Source organism: Pan paniscus, chromosome 9 (genome assembly GCF_029289425.2).
Source record: "Pan paniscus chromosome 9, NHGRI_mPanPan1-v2.0_pri, whole genome shotgun sequence".
NCBI classification, from domain to species: Eukaryota; Metazoa; Chordata; class Mammalia; order Primates; family Hominidae; genus Pan; species Pan paniscus.
In genome coordinates this window covers 110,830,241-110,850,954 of record NC_073258.2, presented here as the reverse complement: position 1 = coordinate 110,850,954, position 20,714 = coordinate 110,830,241, and the positions used below count along the sequence as shown (strand labels likewise).

Here is a 20,714-nt window from a genome sequence, read left to right as displayed (position 1 = left end):
TGGTTTGTCTGCCGGCCTCTGAAAAGCTCCATTTCAATAGCACTGTCATTTTTGGTGTTTGTAAATTATCTGAACCTTTTTTGAGAGAGCAGGAGCTTTCAAACAGTGCTCTTGCAAAGATATCTAAGGAGCCAGGTAAAGAGGGCATGAAGTTCATGATCTTAAGACTCCATTAGGGCCAGGCATGGTGGCTTATGCCAGTAATCACAACACTTTAGGAGGCTGAGGCAGGAGGATTGCTTGAGCCCAGGAGTTCAAGAGCAGCTTTGGTAACACACTGAGACCTCATCTCTACCAAAAACAAAACAAAACAAAAAAAAGCCAGGTGTGTTGGCACGCATCTGTGGGCCCAGCTACTCGGGAGGCTGAGGTGAGAGGATAGCTTGAGCCCGGGAAGTTGAGGCTGCAGTGAGCCATTATCGTGCCACTGTGCTCTAGCCAGGGTGACAGGGAGACACTCTGTCTCTGAAAGGCTGGGTATGGTGGCTCACACCTGTAATCCCAGCACTTTAGGAGGCCAAGGCAGGCAGATTGCTTTAGCTCAGGAGTTTAAGACCAGCCTGGGCAACATGGCAAAACCCTGTCTCTACAAAAAATGGAAAAATTGGCCAGGTGCAGTGGCTCACACCTGTAATCCCAGCACTTATTGAGAGGCCAAGGTGGGCGGATCACCTGAGGTCAGGAGTTTGAGACCAGTCTGGCCAACATGGTGAAACTCTGTCTCTACTAAAAATACAAAAATTAGCCAGGTGTGGTGGCGGGCGCCTGTAATCCCAGCTACTCAGGAGGCTGAGGCAGGAGATTTGCTTAAACCCGGGAGGTGGAGGTTGCAGTGAGCCAAGATTGCACCATTGCACTCCAGCCTAGGCAACAAGAGCAAAACTCCGTCTTAAAAAAAAAAAAAAAAAGGAAAAATTAGCTGGGTATAGTGGTGTGCGCCTGTTGTCCCAGCTATTTGGGAGACAGAGCTTCCATGAGCTGAGATCATGCCATTGTACTCCAGCCTGAGTGACAGAGTGAGATCCTGTCTCAGAAAAAAACAAACAAAAAAAAGACTTCATTTGAATAAATGGTTTTGTACACACTGTATCATTTACCTTTACTCATATTTTATAGATATGGCATAAAAAACGAACAACAGTGATAAAAATAGGTCTCAAAATTTATACCACTGACACAAGGATAGAATCATTAAAATTTCAGCCTTCCTGGATTTAAACTGATTAACAATATGTTCAATTCAAAAACAGACCACGTCTTAAATACTGAAAATATATTGTTGAAGATGTTTCACAAAAGATACTTAGGGATTTAATAATTTAAGGGAATCCCTCTAGGGCATGTAAGTCTATTTTTAAGTTTATCACATTTGACCATTATAGGTATTTTCAGAACATGTGTATATAAGCAGGAGATACCTGTGTTAGAAAACAAGAAGTCCTATTAAAATTGGAAAAGAAAAGGCTGAATGCCTACTACTAACCAACACTGTTCTCTGATTTCAGCCAATGCAATAAGACAAGAAGAAAAAAGGTATGAATTGAAATACTGAAAAAACCCTGATAGTATTGGGTCATTATTATAGATCCTGAAAATCACAAGACTCAACTGAAAAGTGTTGGAACTAGGTCCTGCAATTGATCTAACAGTACATTAAAGGGTTATTCAGTAAGGTAGCCAGATGATTACATAAAAACAAATAACTTTCTTTTATATCAGCCACTACCAAGTATAAAATATAGCACATGATGAGGAGACATCACATTCATAATAAATGATAGCTAACATTTCTCAAGAATTTAAGTGCTTCGATATATACCATCAAATAATCTCTACAACCATTACCATGACATTACCACGATATGTATTATTATCATCATTTTACAAAGAAAGAAACTGAAGCTTAGGGACATTTTATAAGAAACCTACCCAAGATCACATACATAACCCCCAAGTGTCACAGCAGGAACTCAATCTCCGTCTCTCTGACTGTACAAAATGAGCTTCTTAGCACTGTTATGCCCATTCTTATCTATCAAATGAACATAAATAGGCTGTGTGGGGAAACAGTGATGGATGCAGAGAAATGGACACATACATTGCTGACAGAAATACAAATTGGTATAACTTTTCTAGATGGCAGTTTGCATGGCCACATCTAGGAATTTGTTAAAAATATATTCAATAATGTTAAACAGACCTATATATACATTTATCACACTGTTATTACAATTAAAAAACTGGTGACATTTTAATAAATATTTAACAATATAAACATAATTAAATTACAGCAGTTAAATATGTTGAATGCCATTCAGCTAATAAAAATAATCTCTTAAAAGGATGTTTATGACACAGGAAGACTCTTAAACTGAATGAAAAGCAAGAACCAAACAAAACTATATATGCATATACTTTTAAAAAAGAATGTGTTTATAAAGATTAATAGATTTTTTAAAAGATGAAAAAAAGAATTATAAATTTTAAGTCATCTCTAGGTAAGAATTATAGGTGATTTTCACTATCATTTTATATTTTCTATATTTCACATATGTAATAAAATGCTAAAACAACTCAAAATTTAACCTTAAAAGATAAGCTGAAATAGTCAAAGTAATAGAAATGTAGTTTAGAAAACACTTCCCCCATTTGAAACTATTTTTTTCATATGCATGATTTAACATACTTTATGCCCATTTTTTTTGTTACTTAAGGCACTTTTCTATCTTAGCAAAACTAGAAATAATGTATTTTAACCTAAAACAGACATTTTTTGCTCATTTAATATCTGTTCTAGTCATTTAAAATTACATCAAAATTTCATAAAGTATCCAATACATAAGATCATCAACTCAATGAGGCCATCAAAGAAAATGATGCCAAAGATTTTTTTAAAAGTGTAAGTCAACAATGAGGAGACAGCCTCAACTATATGGGAAAACTGTTCCCTGTGAGTGCATAATAAAAATAAATTATGAAATAAAAGCCAAGATTTGAAACAGATTAAATCACGGAATAAGGATAAAATTAAGCCCACATAATTTTGAATAGGAAATGAGTACAGATGACTAAGAACAAAGAAAAAAAACTAATTTTAGCTTCACCCTATAAGACATAAAGTAATAGATTTGCAATCTCTTTGAAAAACCCAAAATATAAACTGACATATTAAAAGCAATAAAAGTGAACTTGATTTTGTATCTGATTATTTCAATTACTCAGAACACAACTAAGAGCCAATGAGTAAGTAGAAAAGCAAAACAAAATCTCTGTTCAATCAAATCAACGACACTGCTAAATCATTTCAGAATATTGAGTGCCTTCTATGTGTCAAGCACTTTTATACTCATTATCTTGAATCACTGAAAACAACTCTTCAAAGTAGATCATGTTTGATGGATAACAAATCAAAGATAAATTGAGATTCTCGCTGAAGGTCACAACCAGTAAATGGCAGAGCTGGGATTTAAATCCAGGTCTACCTGATTTCAGAGGCCCCACCTGCTCTCTCCACACTGTGTAGCCTTTCAGGTCTTCAACCTAGATTATCTGAGTATCCTACAGCTTTTAATTACTGCCTGAACATTTTTTATTTAATATATAATGTTAGCATGTTGTCATCCAGGTTCACAATCCACAGCGTAAGTCTCTCCTGCAAATTACAGGGAGGGAACGATCATGTCAGCAAGGAACAGCTAACATCAAGGAGACAAGACCCCAAATCACTAACATGAATCCATATAAATTGGTTCCGGCCAGGTGCGGTGGCTCACTCCTTAATCCCAGCACTTTGGAGGCTGAAATGATCCCAAAGTGGATTACGTGAGGTCAGGAGTTCAAGACCAGCCTGGCCAACAAGGCAAAACCTCGTCTCTACTAAAAATACAAAAATTAGTTGGGTGTGGTGGTGCATGCCTGTCGGGTAGCTGGTCCATAACCCAGCTACCCGAGAGGTTGAGGCACGAAAATTGTGCTGGGAACATCTGCCCCGGGAGGCAGATGTTGCAGTGACCCAAGATTGCACCACTGCACTCCAGCCTGGGTAACAGATTAGAAGTGGAGCCTAAAGATATGACTGAACTGCTGCAATCTTATGATATTCTCAAAAAAAAAAAAAAAAGAATTGGTTCCTGCTGCCCCCTAACATCTAAAGCAAACAAAAAGCATAACAAGTATTGCTATGCCACTTAGGATAAATTAGAAATCTCAGTAACTGCCAGGTGCGGTGGCTCACGCCTGTAATCCCAGCACTTTGGGAGGCCAAGGCGGGCGGATCACGAGGTCAGGAGATGGAGACCATGCTGGCTAACACGGTGAAACCCCATCTCTAATAAAATACAAAAATTAGCTGGGTGTGGTGGCGGGCGCCTGTAGTCCCAGCTACTGGGGAGGCTGAGACAGGAGAGTGGCATGAACCCGAGAGGTGGAGCTTGCAGTGAGCCGAGTTCGCACCACTGCACTCCAGCCTGGGCAACAGAGCGAGACTCTGTCTCAAAAAAAAAACCAAAAAAAACCAAAAAAAAACTCAATAACTTGGGCCAAGCTACTTAACATCTCCAGGCATCAATTCCATTACCTGGAAGATAAGCAAAACAGTACATACCCAATACAGTTGCAAAACTAAATTAAATAATTTAAGCAAAGCTCTCAATATTGGACCTGGCATAAAGTTAGTACCAATAAATGTTAGCTACTATTATCTTTCATAATAAGTGAAATCATAGGCTACATATTATTTGAAAGAAGAAAAATATACATGTGTATAAATTCTTCCATTTAAAATAGTTAAAATGTTTTGCTCTTGAAAACTTTAAAGACTACCTTTTTGGAAGATTCACTTTTATAATATTTTACTACTAAGAGAAGTAAATAAGGTTAATTATATTCTTCAAAGGCAAATGTGTATTGCCCCTCAAGAAATCACACAACGCATTCCAAGTTAAATTTTAAATGTTTGGGTATCAATTCTATCATGCTTGGCATGTATTATTGTAACCATCTCTTACTCATCCATAGGCATACCTTGGAAATATTGTGGTTTTGGTTCCAGACTGCTGTAATAAAGTGAATGTAATGGTAAAGTGAATATCACAATAGGGCAAGTGATGCAAATTTTCTGGTTTCCCAGTGAATATAAAAGTTATGTTTGCACTATTCTATAGTCTCTTAAATGTGTAATAGCATTATGTCTAAAAAAAATGTACATGCCTTAATTAAAATCAGTTTATTGCCACAAAATTCTAATGATTATCTGAGCCTTCAGTGAGTCATATTCCTTTTGCTGGTGAAAGGTCTTGCCTCAACGTTGATGGCTGCTGACTTATCAGGGTGGTGGTTGCTGAAGGATGGGGTGGCTGTGGCAATTTCTCAATATAAGATGATAATGAAATTTGCTGTATTGATTTCCCCTTCCTTCCATGAAAGATTTCTCTGTAGCATGCAACGCTGTTTGATAGCATTTTACCCACAGAACTTCTTACAAGGTTGGAGTCAATGCTCTCAAACCTTGCCACTGCTTTGTCAACTAGGTTGAAGTTTTGAAATCCTCTTTGTTGTCGTTTCCACAATGGTTCACGGCATCTTCACCAGCAGATTCCAAATTAAGAAACCACTGTCTTTGCTTATCCAGAAGACACAACTCCTCATCTGTTCAAGTTTTATCATGAGATTGCAGCAGTTCAGTCACATCTTTAGGCTCCACTTCTAATTCTAGTTCTCTTGCTATCTGTTCCACATTTGCAGTGATTTCCTCCATTGAAGTCTTGAAGCCCTCAAAGTCATCCATGAAGATTAGAGTCAACTTCTTCCAAATTCCTATTATTGATGCTATTTTGACCTCTTCCCATGAATCACAAATATTCCTGATGGCATCTAGTATGGTAAATCCTTTCCAGAAGGTTTTCAGTGTATTTTGCCCAGATCCATCAGAGGAATCAATCACTATCTACGGCAGCTGTAACCTTAACAAAATATATTTCTTAAATAATAAGACTTGCAAGTCAAAATTATTCCTTGATCCCTGGACTGCCAGAATGGATATTTTGTTAGTAGGCATGAAAACAACATTAATCTCCTCGTAAATTTCCATCAGAGTTCTTGGTGGTACCCTGTCAATGAATAGTAATATTACATATTTTGAAGGGAATCTTTTTTTCTGAGCAGTAAGTCTCAACAGTGGGCTTAAAATGTTCAGTAAAGCATGCTGTAAACTGATGTAAACTGATCCAAGCTTTGTTGTTCCACTTATAGAGCACAGGCATAGTAGATTTAATTAATAGCATTGGGCTGGGCGAGGTGGCTCACGCTTTTAGTCCTCCAGCACTTTGGGAGGCCAAAGTGGGTGGAACATGAGGTCAGGAGTTCAAGGCTAGCCTGGCCAATATGGTGAAACCCCGTCTCTACTAAAAAAATACAAAAATTAGCTGGACGTGGTGGCGCGGGCCTGTAGTCCCAGCTGCTCAGGAGGCTGAAGCAGGAGAATCGCTTGAACCCGGGAGGCAGAGGTTGCAGTGAGCTGAGATCGCACCACTGCATTCCAGCCTGGGCGACAGAGCAAGACTGTCTCTCAAAAAAAAAAAAAAAAAATAGCATTAATTCCCAAGGGCCTTAGGATTTTTCGAAATGGTAGATGAACACTGAACTCAAAGTCACCAGCTGCATTTGTCCCTTAGAGAGTCAGCTTGTCCTTCAGCCTGTCCTTGCAGTCAGACATTGTCCTCTCCTCTCTAGCTATAAAAGTCTTAGATGGCATTTTCTTCCAATATAAAGCTGTTTAGTCTATAGAAAAATCTGTTTAGTATAGTCACCTTCATCAATTATCTTGGCTAGAGCTGGATAACTTGCTGCTTCACCTAACACTCTTGCTTTTTTCCTTAAACTTCACGAACCAGCCTCTGCTAGCTTTGAACTTTTTTTCTGCAGCTTCCTCGCCTCTCTTAGCCTTCATAGAACTAGGTAGAGTTAATGCCTTTCTCTGGAATAGGCTTTGGCTTAAGGGAATGTTGTGGCTGGCTTGATTGTCTATCCAGACCATCACCAGCAATACAGAGAAAGTATAGCTGATACTTTCTCCATATCAACAATAAGGCTGTTTCCCTTTCTTTTCATTTGTGTGTTCACTGGAGTAGCACTTTTAATCTCCTCAAACTTTTCCTTTGCATTCACAACTTGGCTGTTTGTTGCAAGAGGCCTACCTCTTGGCCTAGCTTGGCTTTCACATGCCTTTCTCCCCAAGCTAAATCATTTCCAGCTTTTGAAGTAAAGTGAGAGAACCTGAATCTTCCTTTCACTTGAACACTTAAGGCCATTACAGAGTTATTCATTGGCCTAATTTCAATATTATTGTGTCTCAGAGAATAGTGGGGCTGAGAAGAGGAAGAAAAACAGGGCAACGGCTGGTCGATGGAGCACTCAGAACACACAAAACACTGCTCGATTAAGTTTACCATCTTCTATTGGCACCCCCCCAAAATTACAGTAGTGACATCACAGATTACAGAACATAGATCACCATAACAGATAAAATAAAAATGAAAAAGTTTGAAATATTGCAAGAACTACCACGACGTGACCCAGCAACACAAAGGGAGCAAATGCTATTGGAAAAATGGCGCAGACAGACTTGCTTGACCTACGGTTGCCACAAATCTTCATTTGTAAAAAAAAAAAAAAAACAAAAAAAGAACCAAAAAGCAATGTCTGTGAAGTGCAATAAAATGAGGTATGCCTGTACTTCCTTTTGTTTATCATACCCACTTACCAGCAGATTCATTTAAAGTACTACATTGCTTTTTGCTGGGCATAGTGGCTCACGCCTGTAATCCCAGCACTTTGGGAAGTGGAGGCGGGTGATCACTTGAGCCCAGGAGTTCGAGACTGGCCTGGGCAACATAGAGAGACCCAGTATCAAAAAAAAAAAAAAAAGTACCATATAGCTTTTAATAATAAAAACACATTCATGAAGTATTTACTATATGCCAAACTCTGTAGAAGAATCAGGATAAAATAATGTGACTCAGAGTCCTTGTCCTCAGGGAGCCTAAAGACTACTAACAAGGTAAAAATCCTAGGTACGGTATGGTGTACTATCATTATCATTTTGTACTATCAGTTAATTCTTATGACTAATCTGTAGGTAGTATTTTCTCCATTGACAGATGAATAGCAGAGACAGAAAGCAGAAAAGAAATGAAGAGTTAACTATCATCTAATATGCAAGTGTTATGGGAAAAAAAGTATTTTGGAAACACAGGGAAGTAAGCAATTACCAATTACTTTTGTGTAGGACTGGGGGATTAGGAAATGTTTGTGATTTTTTTTTTTTTTTTTTTTTGAGATGGAGTCTTGCTTTGTCACCCAGGCTGGAGTGCGGTGGCACAATCTCAGCTCATTGCAACCTCTGCCTCCTGGGTTCAAGCAGTTCTCCTGCCACAGCCTTCCGAGTAGTTGGTTTTACAGGCACATGCCACCACACCCAGCTGATTTTTGTAATTGTGATATGTTTTTACTTAAAAATTCATGTACAAATTCTGTAAAGTATAACTACAGGAATAAAAAAAATAATTGGGTAAATATATATCAAAATATTAACCTGAAGTTATTTCTCGGTAAGGAGATTTTAGGTGGCTTTCCTTTTCTCGGTACTTTGCTTTTCTTAACCAGCTTGTACTCCCTTAATAATTTAAAATATAAGTAGAAAAGTCAGCATTAAAATGAGATATTAATGCTCATCATCAAACTTTGAAATCAAGCACTTTCAAAGTTAATACTTAGTGGCTCAAACGTGGGATGAAATCAGTACTCTGACTCTATGTTAATGGTTATACATATCAATATAACTTTTCTGAAAAGCTTTTTGGCATTAAAAAACCTTCAAGTTTATTCTGTTTTATCACTATTTCTAGGACTCCATCCTAAGAACACAGATGCAGAAAAAGGAATTTCACTGGGCTAGTCAACTAAAGCATTATAATATTAAAATACTGGGAAAAAATACATGTCTAACTGAAATAGTAGAATGATTAAATAACACAACGTTAGAAATATTTTTAAATGTCATGAGAAAATCCTTAGTGTATGTTAAATGAGAGAGCGAATGTAGGATATCAAGTTCTACAAGTAATATAATTCCAATTATACAGGAAAAAGATGTATCCTTTTAGAACCAAACTCCTAAGAAAGATGACTTCATTATTTTGCTTAAACCTCACAATACTAGACAAATCTATTGACACGTATTAGGTTACACAGACTTTAATACAGTCATGTGTCACTTGACAAAGTTATGTTCTGAGAAATGCATCCTTAGGCTATTTCCTCTTTGTGCAAACATCACACAAACCTCTAGATGGCTATACAGCCTACTACACTCCTAGGCTATATGGTATAGCCTATGGCTCTGGGGCTACCAACCTGTACAGCATATTACTGTACTAAACACTGTAGGCAACTGTAACACAATAAGTCTTTGTGTATCTAAGCATAGAAAAGGTAGAGTAAAAATGCAGTCTATAAGATAAAAATGGTACACCTATATAGGGCACTTACCATGAATGAAGCTTGTAAGACTAGAAGTTGCTCTGGATAAGTCAGTGAGTGAGTGGTGAGTGAATGTGAAGGCCTAGGATATTAGTGTACATTACTGTAGATTTCATAAACACTCTACACTTAGGCTACCCTACGTTTATCGAAAAATTTTTCTTTCTTCAATAAATTACTCTTACTGTAACTTTTTTACTTTATAAACTTTTTCATTTTTTAACTTTTGGACTGTTTTATAATAACACTTGGCTTAAGACAGAAACACATTGTACAGCTATACAAAAATATCTTCTTTCTTTAAATCCTTATTCTATAAGCTTTTTTCTATCTAGAAAATTTTTTACTTTTTAAACTTCATTTAAAATGAAGACACAAACACATACATTAGCCTAGGTCTACACAGGGTCAGGATCACCAAGATCACTGCTTTTCACCTCTACATTTTGTCCCACTGGAAGGTCTTCAGGGGCGGTAACAGGCACGGCACTGTCACCTCCTATGATAATGCCGCCTTCTGAAATAGCTCCTGATAGACCTGCCTGAAGCTGTTTTACAGTTAACTTTTTTTCGTATAAGTAGAAGGAGTACACTCTAAAATAACAATAAAAAGTATAGTATAGTAAATAAATAACCCAGTAACATAATCGTTCATTATCTTTCTACCATCAGCAGCACCGTAGGTTTGTTTACACCAGCACCAACACAAACATGAGTAATGCCTTGTGCTATGACATCACGAGATGGCTATGACATCACTAGGCGACAGGAACTTTTCAGCTCTATTATAATCTTATGCACCACTGTCATATATGCAGTCTGTTTTTAACTAAAACATGATTATGCAGTGCATGACTGTATTTGTTTTAACAGGGACTTAGTCTGGCTAAATTAATTGGAACCCTCATTCTGCTATTATTAATTGTGGGAACTCGGGTAAGTTATTTAACCACATTGTGGTTCGGTATTCTCATCTGAAAAAAGAGGTACTGAAATACCTCTTCATAAGCAGGTAGTAAGCATTAAATGCATTAATACATGTATAGCACTTAGAACAATACTTGGCACAATAAATGTTTCATAGTGTTCTCAAACTTAAACCACAATGCAGTAAACCAAGTGATATCTAAGCTGAGGGCTGAATAAGGTGTGACCCAGGCAAAAGGTGAGGGAAGATAGTTTAAAATGTTCCAGGTAAGCAGGAAGACCATGGGATTTTCTACTTATTCCATATCCACCCTAAGAGATGGGATACTTATCTTAAAGGCAGAATGCTTTGAATGTTCAGGTATCTGCTTATGAGCTCTGCTTCAGGCTACATTACTGGGCATAAGAATTATTGTCAGTGTTGTAATGTAAAACCGTGTACATTATACTTTAGGTGCAATTAGTTTCCATTTTCCCTTAAGAAAGTAAAACAATCCTCTGATGATGCTAAGAATAATTAAACAGAGAGAAATTTGCCATAATGTTAAATGAGTTCTCTCTGGATTATGGGATTACAGGTGTTTTAAAAATTCTTTATACCTCTCTATATTTTCTAATTTATTCCACAGTAAGCACATTACATTTCTATAGTCTGAGAAAAGTTATAAAAATCAATAAAAAATATTACTCATTAAGAATGTTTGTTGCTTTCACTGAAAAGTGCTCCTTTTTGTGAACTACACTGCTGTTACATCATTTGCCATGCTGGACTGAAACTGGAGTCTTTTGATTTGTCTCTTTAGTGAACTCAAGCAGCCTGGCAAAAAGACATGGTCCTTGCCTTCAACTTACCTGGCCAGACAGGATTTCTGTATTGTCCTACTATTGTCGTACTATGCAGAGGAAAGGCTTCTCGTCTTACATACTCACTATGCATCACTTAATTTTCAAACGGTGTATGTCAACAAAACAACATACATGATGACACACTTTTTAGAGAACAAACTAAAAACAGAATCCTATCGAGGCAGAACTTGCACAGTGGTTAAGATCATGGGTTATAAAGTCAGACTGCCTGGGTCTGAACTCCTTTCTGCAACTTACTAGCTATATGACTTTGGGCAAGTTACTCAAACTCAGTGTCTCTGCTTCCGCATCTATAGACTGGGGATAATAGAAGCAATGCATAAAGGTGTTCAAGGGTTAAATGAGGTAATGCATGTAGACTTAGCATGTTGTCTGGCACATCAGTGTACAAACGTGACTATTACTATGTCACCTATAAAAACCAAAACAACAGTAGAGAATTGATGCCGCCACAACACATATCTGCAGTTATCTTTATACTATCAGATGCCAAAAATTACTGTGTCAGGCATTTAATTTACACACTAATCCTACAAAAATTTTAAACAAATCTTGAATCACCAAGAAATTAGAGATCTATTCTGGGGTGAAATAGATCTTTCTTAAAAAATCACATTCTTGATTGATCATCCTTTCTCTGAACTATTAATTGCAAAACAGCAGCAGAGATTATAACATGTGTTTTGTTGAATCTTCACACATTTTCACTTTGTAAAGTAATGAGATTTCATATGCTGCAGGTCCATGAGGCATATTAGCACTTAAAACACAAGAAGCTTTTTTAGAACATTTGGTAGATTTACGATCAAACCCCGGAATCTCAATATTTTAGGCTTAAATTTGGAATCCTGATTGAATTAATTTTCATTATTCACTGACCATCTTATTTACTTAATATTGCTCTAATAAAAACTATACTCCAAAACTCTATTTGCCAACTTACCCACTCACTACTCCTATTATCTGCCCCATGCGCCACATACTGGACCGCCCACTCCCTGCTTTCCTGCCAGGGTTCACTGACTCATTTGGAAATGACTCCCAACCAGCTCTACCTACTCAAATCCTACCTTTGAGGCACTCCCCAGTACCTGAATTTCTCACTTCTTTTTTCACGGAACTTAGTACTTTCCACATAGCATTATGTTCGTTCATAATCTATCCTTTTAGAGGTCGGGGGCCTTACACAGCAGCTAGAGTGATAATAAGTAATTATTTGCAGAGAGAACAGAAGCATGCCAGTTTCAAATGAGCAATAACTGCAGATTAGTGTTATTCTACGTTCCAACAGTAAAAAGATAAAAACATTCCCTACTTAATATCTTGTTTGTTTCTTTAAAAATGCTATCAAATCAGAATTAAAGAATCCTAAATTTATGTACAAAAACAATGAAGCACACTAAGAAGTTATAACAGCAACATTTTTACATTTGTGATAGTAATTAAAATTAATGTAGCAACCACTGTGGTCTGCTGGAATGAAGACCTAGTTGTAGAATGAGAAAAATGTTTTCAACATAAAATTTCTATTAACAACTTGGGATCCGATTTTGCAGACGTTGGTAACCCATGAAAACCTAGCTCCAGAGAAGCCCATAATATAAAATAGGGTATTTTTATATCGTCTGGTCATTAAAACAAAAATTTAGTAAAAGGAAGTGACTAATAAAAACTCCCATCAGTATAGAAACATTCCAAGTTTCTGTTTCCTATCCTTTAATATTTCCCATTATACTAAAATAGTTCCGTTAGACTTCCCTTATTAAATAAAGGCTAAAAAACGCCAGTCACTTTGTTGTTGTTTATTTAAAAGTTCATTTTACTTTGGTTATAATGTTTAAGTACTTTTATGGTGACCAAATACTAGAAGTAGAATCTTGTAACTTACTTTGGAAGTAAGATAGACTCTTTCATGTAAAAATATTAAAACATTTTGAACTATGGGTACATAGTCAACAGGCCATTCTATTTTTATGGTACCATCCAGTAGACAGATTTAGGTAACTGGAAATAAGCATGCCAAATTGTTGAAGAAAACAGGTGAACAGGGGGTCAAGTCCGAAATAGGCATCTTCCTGGGCTTATCACACTAAGATTAATTTTACCAATGTTTGATGAAGCTATCATGTAGTCAAACACCAGAGAACCCTAAAATTAAGAAACTGCTACTAAAATTAATTGTACATGTGATTAAATGAATGGAAGTCATACCCTCTAAATCCTAAGTCCATTAAGACAAAAACATTTATAACACACTGTATTTATGACTTCTTGTGGTTCTTGAAAAGTCAAAAATTGTGTTTGAGGTTTATCTCGTTTTCCGTTTATAATATGCATTTTAAAAGTGGAAAAACTCAAGCACGTAACAAGTGAAAAACTGAACAACGTTGCCAAATTTCTAAACATACAATACTTAGCTCCAGTTATCTCTGCATCTATTCTAAAATGGTTTTAAAAAAGTCTGAATCAATAAGCGCCTGATGGGCCTGGGATACTCCAATACAGTCTTGTCAACCAATAGGAAAACTTTTCCTAAATCTGGATTCGTCTTTCATCTCTTTATCACAAAACAGCGAACACAAACCGAGATTGTTAACGGATAACCAAATGGCAAGAACCCCAGACAGAGTAATCAGTACTTGGATGTTAGGGCTGTTTTTAAGGACTTGAAATGAGACAGCTTAGGGAAGAAAAGCGGGATTCATTTCTCCAAGTTATATTTGTAACACTTCTTAATACGGAGTTAAAAATGTGAACAGCCGAGCTAAAATGAACGCAGCGTGTAAAAGGGATCTGGACTGGAGCCTGGGGGTGAAGGAGGGACGAGGGGGGAGTGAGGGGCTTTCGTGACGCCCGGCCTGGGGTTGCTGGCGATCTGGATGGAGGGATGGATAGTTAAGCGAACGGCCAGGGCTGGATCCGAGATGCCAAGTGATGTCTCGCCCCACGAGCGCGCGCGAGTCTGAGCCGCTGGGGCAGCGCAGTGTGTCCGTTTCCATCCGCGGCGCCCGAGCCCGCCTCCATGTTCGCGATCTATGCCCCCGGGCGGGCGGGGACCGGTGCCTTAGGCCGCGGGGCCGGGGAGCCCGGCCTCACCTCGCCCGAAATCCCGGCGGGGACGGCGTTGCCCGAGGGGAGGATGCGCCGGGCTTTCCGCTCGGCCCCACCTGAGCGACGGGAGCTCGGTGACTCGACCTCCGGAGCCCGACCCGCCTGGGCCTGGAGATCACACGGCGAGGTCGCTGCGGCCCCGGCACCCTTCGCCCGGCGCCCGGGCGCGGCCCCGCGGCCCTCCCCACGACCGGCTACCCCAGGACCGCTCTCGCCGCGGTCCGCGCCCCCCACCCCCTTCCCGAGGACAAACCTGGGAGCCGCCACCCGGCATAGCCAGCCCCGCGAGAAAGCGGCGAGCGGGCGGCGGGGCCCGCGGAGACAGCGGCCACCTCGGCCCTCCCCCGCCAAGCCGCGCCCGCCCGCGCGCCCTCTCCGCGGGCCGCAGCCCCGGCGCCCCCTCCCCGGGTTGCACAACTCACAGCCCCAACGCGCGCGCACTCGAATCTGTTGCTCAACCTACTTGCATTCTCTTCTCCGCAGCCATCACTACATGCCCTGGAGCTGGGGCAGCCCCGGGGCCCTCCGGCAGGCGGCCGCCTCTCGCCTCAGCCCTGGGCTGCCGCGGCCGCCGCTAGGGCGCGGGGCGAGCGCGAGGCTCCCTCATGCCTCCCGCCCGGACAGCTGGCCGCACGCCAGGGCCCCGGCTCGGGCGCGCCCGAGCGCTCGGCTCGGCTCGGCCCTGCCCTTCGTCCGTGCCGCTGCTCCGCGGGCGAGAGCGAACCCGGCTCCGCCGCCTCGCTCCGCGCTCCTCGCCCGCCCGCCCGCAGCCACCGCAGCCGCGCCGCTTCCTCCTCCCCTTCCCTCTTTTCCTTCTCCTCCGTCGCCGCCTCTGGAGCCGAGGTTGGCAAACCAGCACCTGCTGCTGGAGAACGCCGAGAACTGAAACAGGAAACCCTGAGCCAAGGGGAAAACCCGAGAGGCGTGGAGAGGGGTGAGGGGAGCTGCTGGAACCTGTCGGGCTCGACCCAGCCGCTGGGGCTGCCCGAGGTTCCCGCGCCGCCTCCCCTCGCGCCTATTCCCTGCCCCGGCCCAACCCAGCGGTCCCGACCTCCCCGCGCCGCTCCCCCGACCTGGTGCAGGACGGCGCCTTTCCGCTCGGCGACACCTTCTCCACCCAGCAGTAACACTGATCATGTCCCGGGCAGTCAAGGAGATCGACGGGCCGCCTTCTTAGGGCAGGTTCCCCGTAGTTGTTTACTTATCAATATTCCGTGATGAGGAAAAACCACACCCTGCATTAGCAAGGCCAGTAAAATAATTTAAACAAATGAAGCTGTTGGGATTTCACCCAGGGATAGGACTTCTTTCAGCAAGGAAATTGGCTTTGATGGAAATGGCAATCGTTTCAAAATCGAGGTTGAACCCAAGATACATCCAGATCTCTTTCAGGAGATCGGAAGGAAACAGCCCTTTGCACAGAGGTGGGCGCCTGAATCGCAGGCTGAAAAGCACCGGGAGCAGAGAGCCTTTCTACTTCTGTGAATCGTACAACACCCAGCACAAACTAAGTCAATGTTTCAGAAATGTTCAAATAACCTTATTCGCCTGTCCTTGGAATCATTACGAGCAGCCTAGGGCAGGATGAGTCTGCTTCTGGAGTGAGAGGGAGGGACACTGAATGGGTTGTGCCCCTACCATGTGCCACGGGCCAAATAGCCTGCTTTAAATCCACTGTCCCGTTTGTCACCACAGCCATGTGAGCTGGGTATTAGAAACCCCTTTATCCATCAGAAAATCGAGGTTAGAAAATTTACCTGCAGTTACACAGCTTGAATGTGAGGTATTCAGGTCTGTTACATCTAAAGGACGCATTTGTTTCACTGGACCACGATTCATGCCTTTGATCAACTTTTCACCTTTCATAAAATTAGTTTTGCCTCTGAGTTGTTTTCAGTAGGGCATATATATGGTTTAAGCCTGGATCTGTTGAATTTGCTTGGACGGCCTAATGGTAGTGATATTCATGATGCTTATTGGGGTTCAAACTTGATAATTTTCAGTTTAATATTCTCTACCAAATATAGGCCTTTATGGCTCAGTTGAGCAGCACAGATGTCCCCATCTTTTTGGCCAGCATCAGTTGCTCTTTAGCTGTTGATGTTGGGGTCCCAGCTGAGAGTATCCTACTGGCTGGTGCACCTGAGCATCCTGACTCTGCCTGTGAGATGAAAGGAGAGTGTCTTACTGAGCCTGTTTTCCACGTCAGTAGGCCAGTCATGAAGCCGATTAAATAAAATTGCAGGTAGGCAGGTAGGCTGCCTTCTCTGGTTCTGTGGTGCACACTTTTTTTTTATGTAGAGTCTGACCCTGTCGCCCAGGCTGGAGTGCAGTGGTGCGACCTCAGCTCACTGCAACCTCCGCCTCCTGGGTTCAAGCGATTCTCCTGCCTCAGCCTCCCCAGTAGCTGGGATTACAGGTGTGTGTCACCACATCTGGCTAGTTTTTGTATTTTTAGTAGAGACAGGTTTTCCCCATGTGCCCAGGCTGGTCTCAAACTCCTGGCCTCTAGTGATCCATCTTCCTTGGCCTCTCAAAGTGCTGGGATTACAGGCGTGAGCCACTGTGCCCGGCCAGGTCCACATTTTTTCATACCACCCTGAAGACCCTTAGGAAGATTGGTAGCCTGCTGTCTGCAGCCGGGTCAGATTTTATTGGCAGGAAAGTAGGGGCTGGGAAAGCAGCCCCTTTACACTGTGCCAAAATCTTGGAGGTCTCTGGAGCAGAGTTAGAGGCCCTTAATCTTAGGATCTCTAAGCGACTTAGCAGGGACTTAGAACGAGACTGGCTGTTTGACGATAAGTGACAGCATCTATGGCACAGCTTTAGTGATGCCAGGAAGTTCCTCCACTCCGCAGTATACTGCCCACACAGTCTACCTCTTACCTTGTATCCCACAGTTGACTCAGCTGAACTCCATTGATTAAGCTTGGTTAAAAATCAAGGTAAAAGAGATGAGTAATAGTTATAATAACTAACATTTAATGAATGCTTACCATGTTCCAGATACTATTCTAAGCACTTTGCATGCGTTGTCTCATATAATGCCCACAAAACCCCTATAAGGAAATACCTATCACTATTTCCATTTCACAGACGAGACAACTAAGACCAAGATTATAGTCAGTAAATAACAGTGCAGGGGCTAAAATGCAGTCAGTTTGACTCTAGAATCAGGACCCATTATGTGAATAAGATACAGTAACTGCCCTTATTACTTTACTATTTATTTGGAGAAATAAAAACACATGAAAAATTAAAAGAAAACTAAGAAGAGAAGATAATTTATAGGTGTCAAATGTGAGTATAGGTAATAAATGCCATGAGGTATCAGAAGACAGAGGAATCACTTTAGGTTGGGGTGGTTAGGAACACTTACATAGAAGATGAGTCGGGGTTTCAGAAAGGGGAGATTTGAGCTGGATTGTGATGAATGAGTAGTATTTTGATAAGTGGAGAGGATAAGGAAGCACATATTCATAGAATTGATAACATATACGAAGAGTGCCAGGGAAATTTGGGGAACAGGATAACAAACAGCTGGAAAGGAAAAGTAGGACAAAATTACAGAGATTTGCAAAACAAGCAAGGAATACACTCTCACTCATGCACAGAGTGAGAGAGCAAGAGAGAGAAAGAGAGAATTTGGCTCCATGTAGTCTGTGTACCAGTAGGGAATCTGGAAGGATTTTGGTCAGAAAGTGATAATGTCCCATTAGAGGAATACCAATATTGTGATGGTCACCGGATGGTTTGGAAAATGGAGGGAAACAAGTTTGCAGGCTAATATGGGAGAATTGACCTGAAATCATGAAGTGGACAGTGAGAGAGGGAGAAGAAGAAATGGGCTAGTGAGACACTGTGGTATACAAATCATAGAGGCTTTGTGAATGATTGAGTGCACTTAGTGGAGATGGACTTAAGAAAAGGAAGAAGTCTAAAATGACTTCATGGGTGTGAATGTGAAACCTGTAGCATTACTAATGGAAAAAAGGGGCAGTGTATGGGTACAGAAACTACTTTTAAAAACGTTCAGAATAGTTTGGTTTTAGGCATGTATTTGAGATAACAGCAGGATATGCATGTGGAAATATTTTATAGTCCTATCTCAAAAAGGCAGATAGTTCAGTAAATGAGAGTATTCATTATCTACTATTGAGAGCGTCAGTATGAAAATTTAAAATTTTCACTATGATAACAATAACCAGGCATGGCTGTTCATCTTTAATAAACCAGAGTGGAAAGAAAATTTCAAATAAACATAAAATGTTTATATGACTCAGTATTAAATAGGCATTAGGGAATTCCACTCAAATTCTCTTTTTACCCCCAAATTATATTTACTTAGAGAGAGAGAGAGAGAGAGAGAGAGAGATAATGAATATATTGGGAAGAATTTTCATGGGTTCAGAGGATGTTAGGATAATGAAAAGAAACTTAGAGATCATTGCAAAATTGAGGATCAAATTCTGAACATCTGATAGTAGACTTCAAAACAGGCATTAGGCAAATATGGCACTTTAGCTATTATTGATTCTGGATAGCTGAATCTTTTTTGGTTACAAAGTTAAGTCTGGACCTTGGATTGAGACTTGGAATTGCACATAATTAAAGAACTCTAGTGGCTGTGGCTTCAGAGTAGGCAAAATCTTGGAATAGACTCACTAGTAAAAAGCAAATGCTTTGGAAAGAGCAGCTAGAGGGAGGATGGTCACAAAGGCAGCAGTCCTACCTTCCAAAATATGGCTCTTAGGTAGACTTCCACACACCTAGATTCACATTTGAGCCTAAAAAGGTAGAGTTTCAGATCCTCCTCACATCTCACCTTGGCTGCCTTAGTCCAGAACTTCCAATTACCTTGTCACCTTATCTAAGACCTCCCAGGGCTTCAGGTGGTCACCCTCAGGTGCACACCTCCTGGCAACTGCTTTTAGTTCTATTTAGAGGTTTCCCGGTGGTGTCCTTAGGAGTTTTCTCATTGAAAACGTGTGGACCCCATGGCTACACTTGGTGTTGCAGGAGAGTTCTGTCTCCTGCTTTCATGTCTCAGGCTTCTACCATTTCTGCCAAAACACTTACCTTAGTTGAAGCAATATCAGCAGTTCCCCGGAGGCACCTTCGCCTCTGTCTCTTTGGCCAGCACCTGATTTCCTCTAGTTGAAGAGCTTCACACGCATAACCAGGTGACTATTCTGATGTTTCATTCACAGTTTCTTTTATGTCTTTTAGAGAAGTTCTGGTTAATTCCAACAACCCATGAAACGTCAAGCATTACCACATTACAACCATTTACTAAGCACCTGCTGTGTATAAGGCAGACACTGAGGGCTGAAATATATCCTTGCTTATAAGCTTCAGTGACTGGCTAGAGTTCCTTTTTAGTACTGAGTTCTTAGGGAAAGGAAACTAGAGGACACAAGAAATGTGCTGCTGACCAATCTCAGGGCTTCTTTCTTTTGGTGGGTAACCACAAGATTCCTTACCAGCAGCATGACTGTTTTTTCCCCAGTATTTGTAGGAGGCCACCAGAGAGACAGGATTGCAAGGTTTTAAATATGCTAGTGTCATGAAGTCATGGATTTTCTACCTGAAACAGATAGTGCGACTGCCCTGCTATAGCCATGTTTGGCCAGTGTAGGAATTTTGAGAACAGTGAACACTTAATACTCAGATGGCATTTTGCCACCCTGACAAGGACCATACCTGCCATTCCATTGTAGTTCGCCTTGCCCAGAAGTTTTAAAATTTTTCTTTCAGCCTGGGATTTCAAGTGTACTACAGCATCCTCTTCACCTATACAAGCGTCTGTTGTTTTAAAAGGAAACTGGTAAGTAGAATTACGAATGTACAAAATTTAGATAGTTAAAAACAGAGTTATAGAATTTGCAGGTTAGAGTACGTCTTCTTAGAAGACTGTATTGCAGAAATGTTAATTGTAACATTATTTGCAAAGGCAAAAAGTATTAGAATCAGTCTAGATGTCCATTAATAGGAGACTTTAAATAAACTGCAGTATCTCCATACATTGAAATACCATTCACCTGTTAAAAGAGGGTGGTGTGGCTTTATGTGTATGGAATAAACTTTAAGATACATTGTTTGGTGAAAAGGGAAGGTAAAGACCAATGTCTACTACCATTTGTGTAAAAAAACTCTGTGTTTGCTTATATATGCATATGATATCTCTGATGAACACACAAGAAACTGGTAAAGCTGGTTGTCTCTGAGTAGAAGAACTGGATAATTGGGAAGAAAGGGTGGAGAAGAGTCTC

At 40.7% G+C, this 20,714-nt stretch overlaps 1 protein-coding gene across 4 annotated transcripts in view; it reads right to left on the bottom strand.

The window, feature by feature from the left end:
* Window positions 1-15,645, bottom strand: part of ZC3H12C (zinc finger CCCH-type containing 12C) — a 78,433-nt gene extending 62,788 nt beyond the window's left edge. The window contains exon 1 of one of the 4 annotated variants that reach the window (XM_034933635.3): window positions 15,516-15,645. Coding sequence is in view for 3 of the 4 variants with exons in the window: in XM_034933633.3 (XP_034789524.1) it covers window positions 14,906-14,929 (24 nt within the window). In the remaining variant the exon portion in view is untranslated. Of the gene's footprint in view, window positions 1-9,546; window positions 14,603-14,695; window positions 14,814-14,905; window positions 15,224-15,515 lie in introns of those variants that run through there. The other 3 variants (XM_034933633.3, XM_034933634.3, XM_055094811.2) reach the window with 3 other exon arrangements.
* Window positions 15,646-20,714: the final 5,069 nt, after the last annotated feature.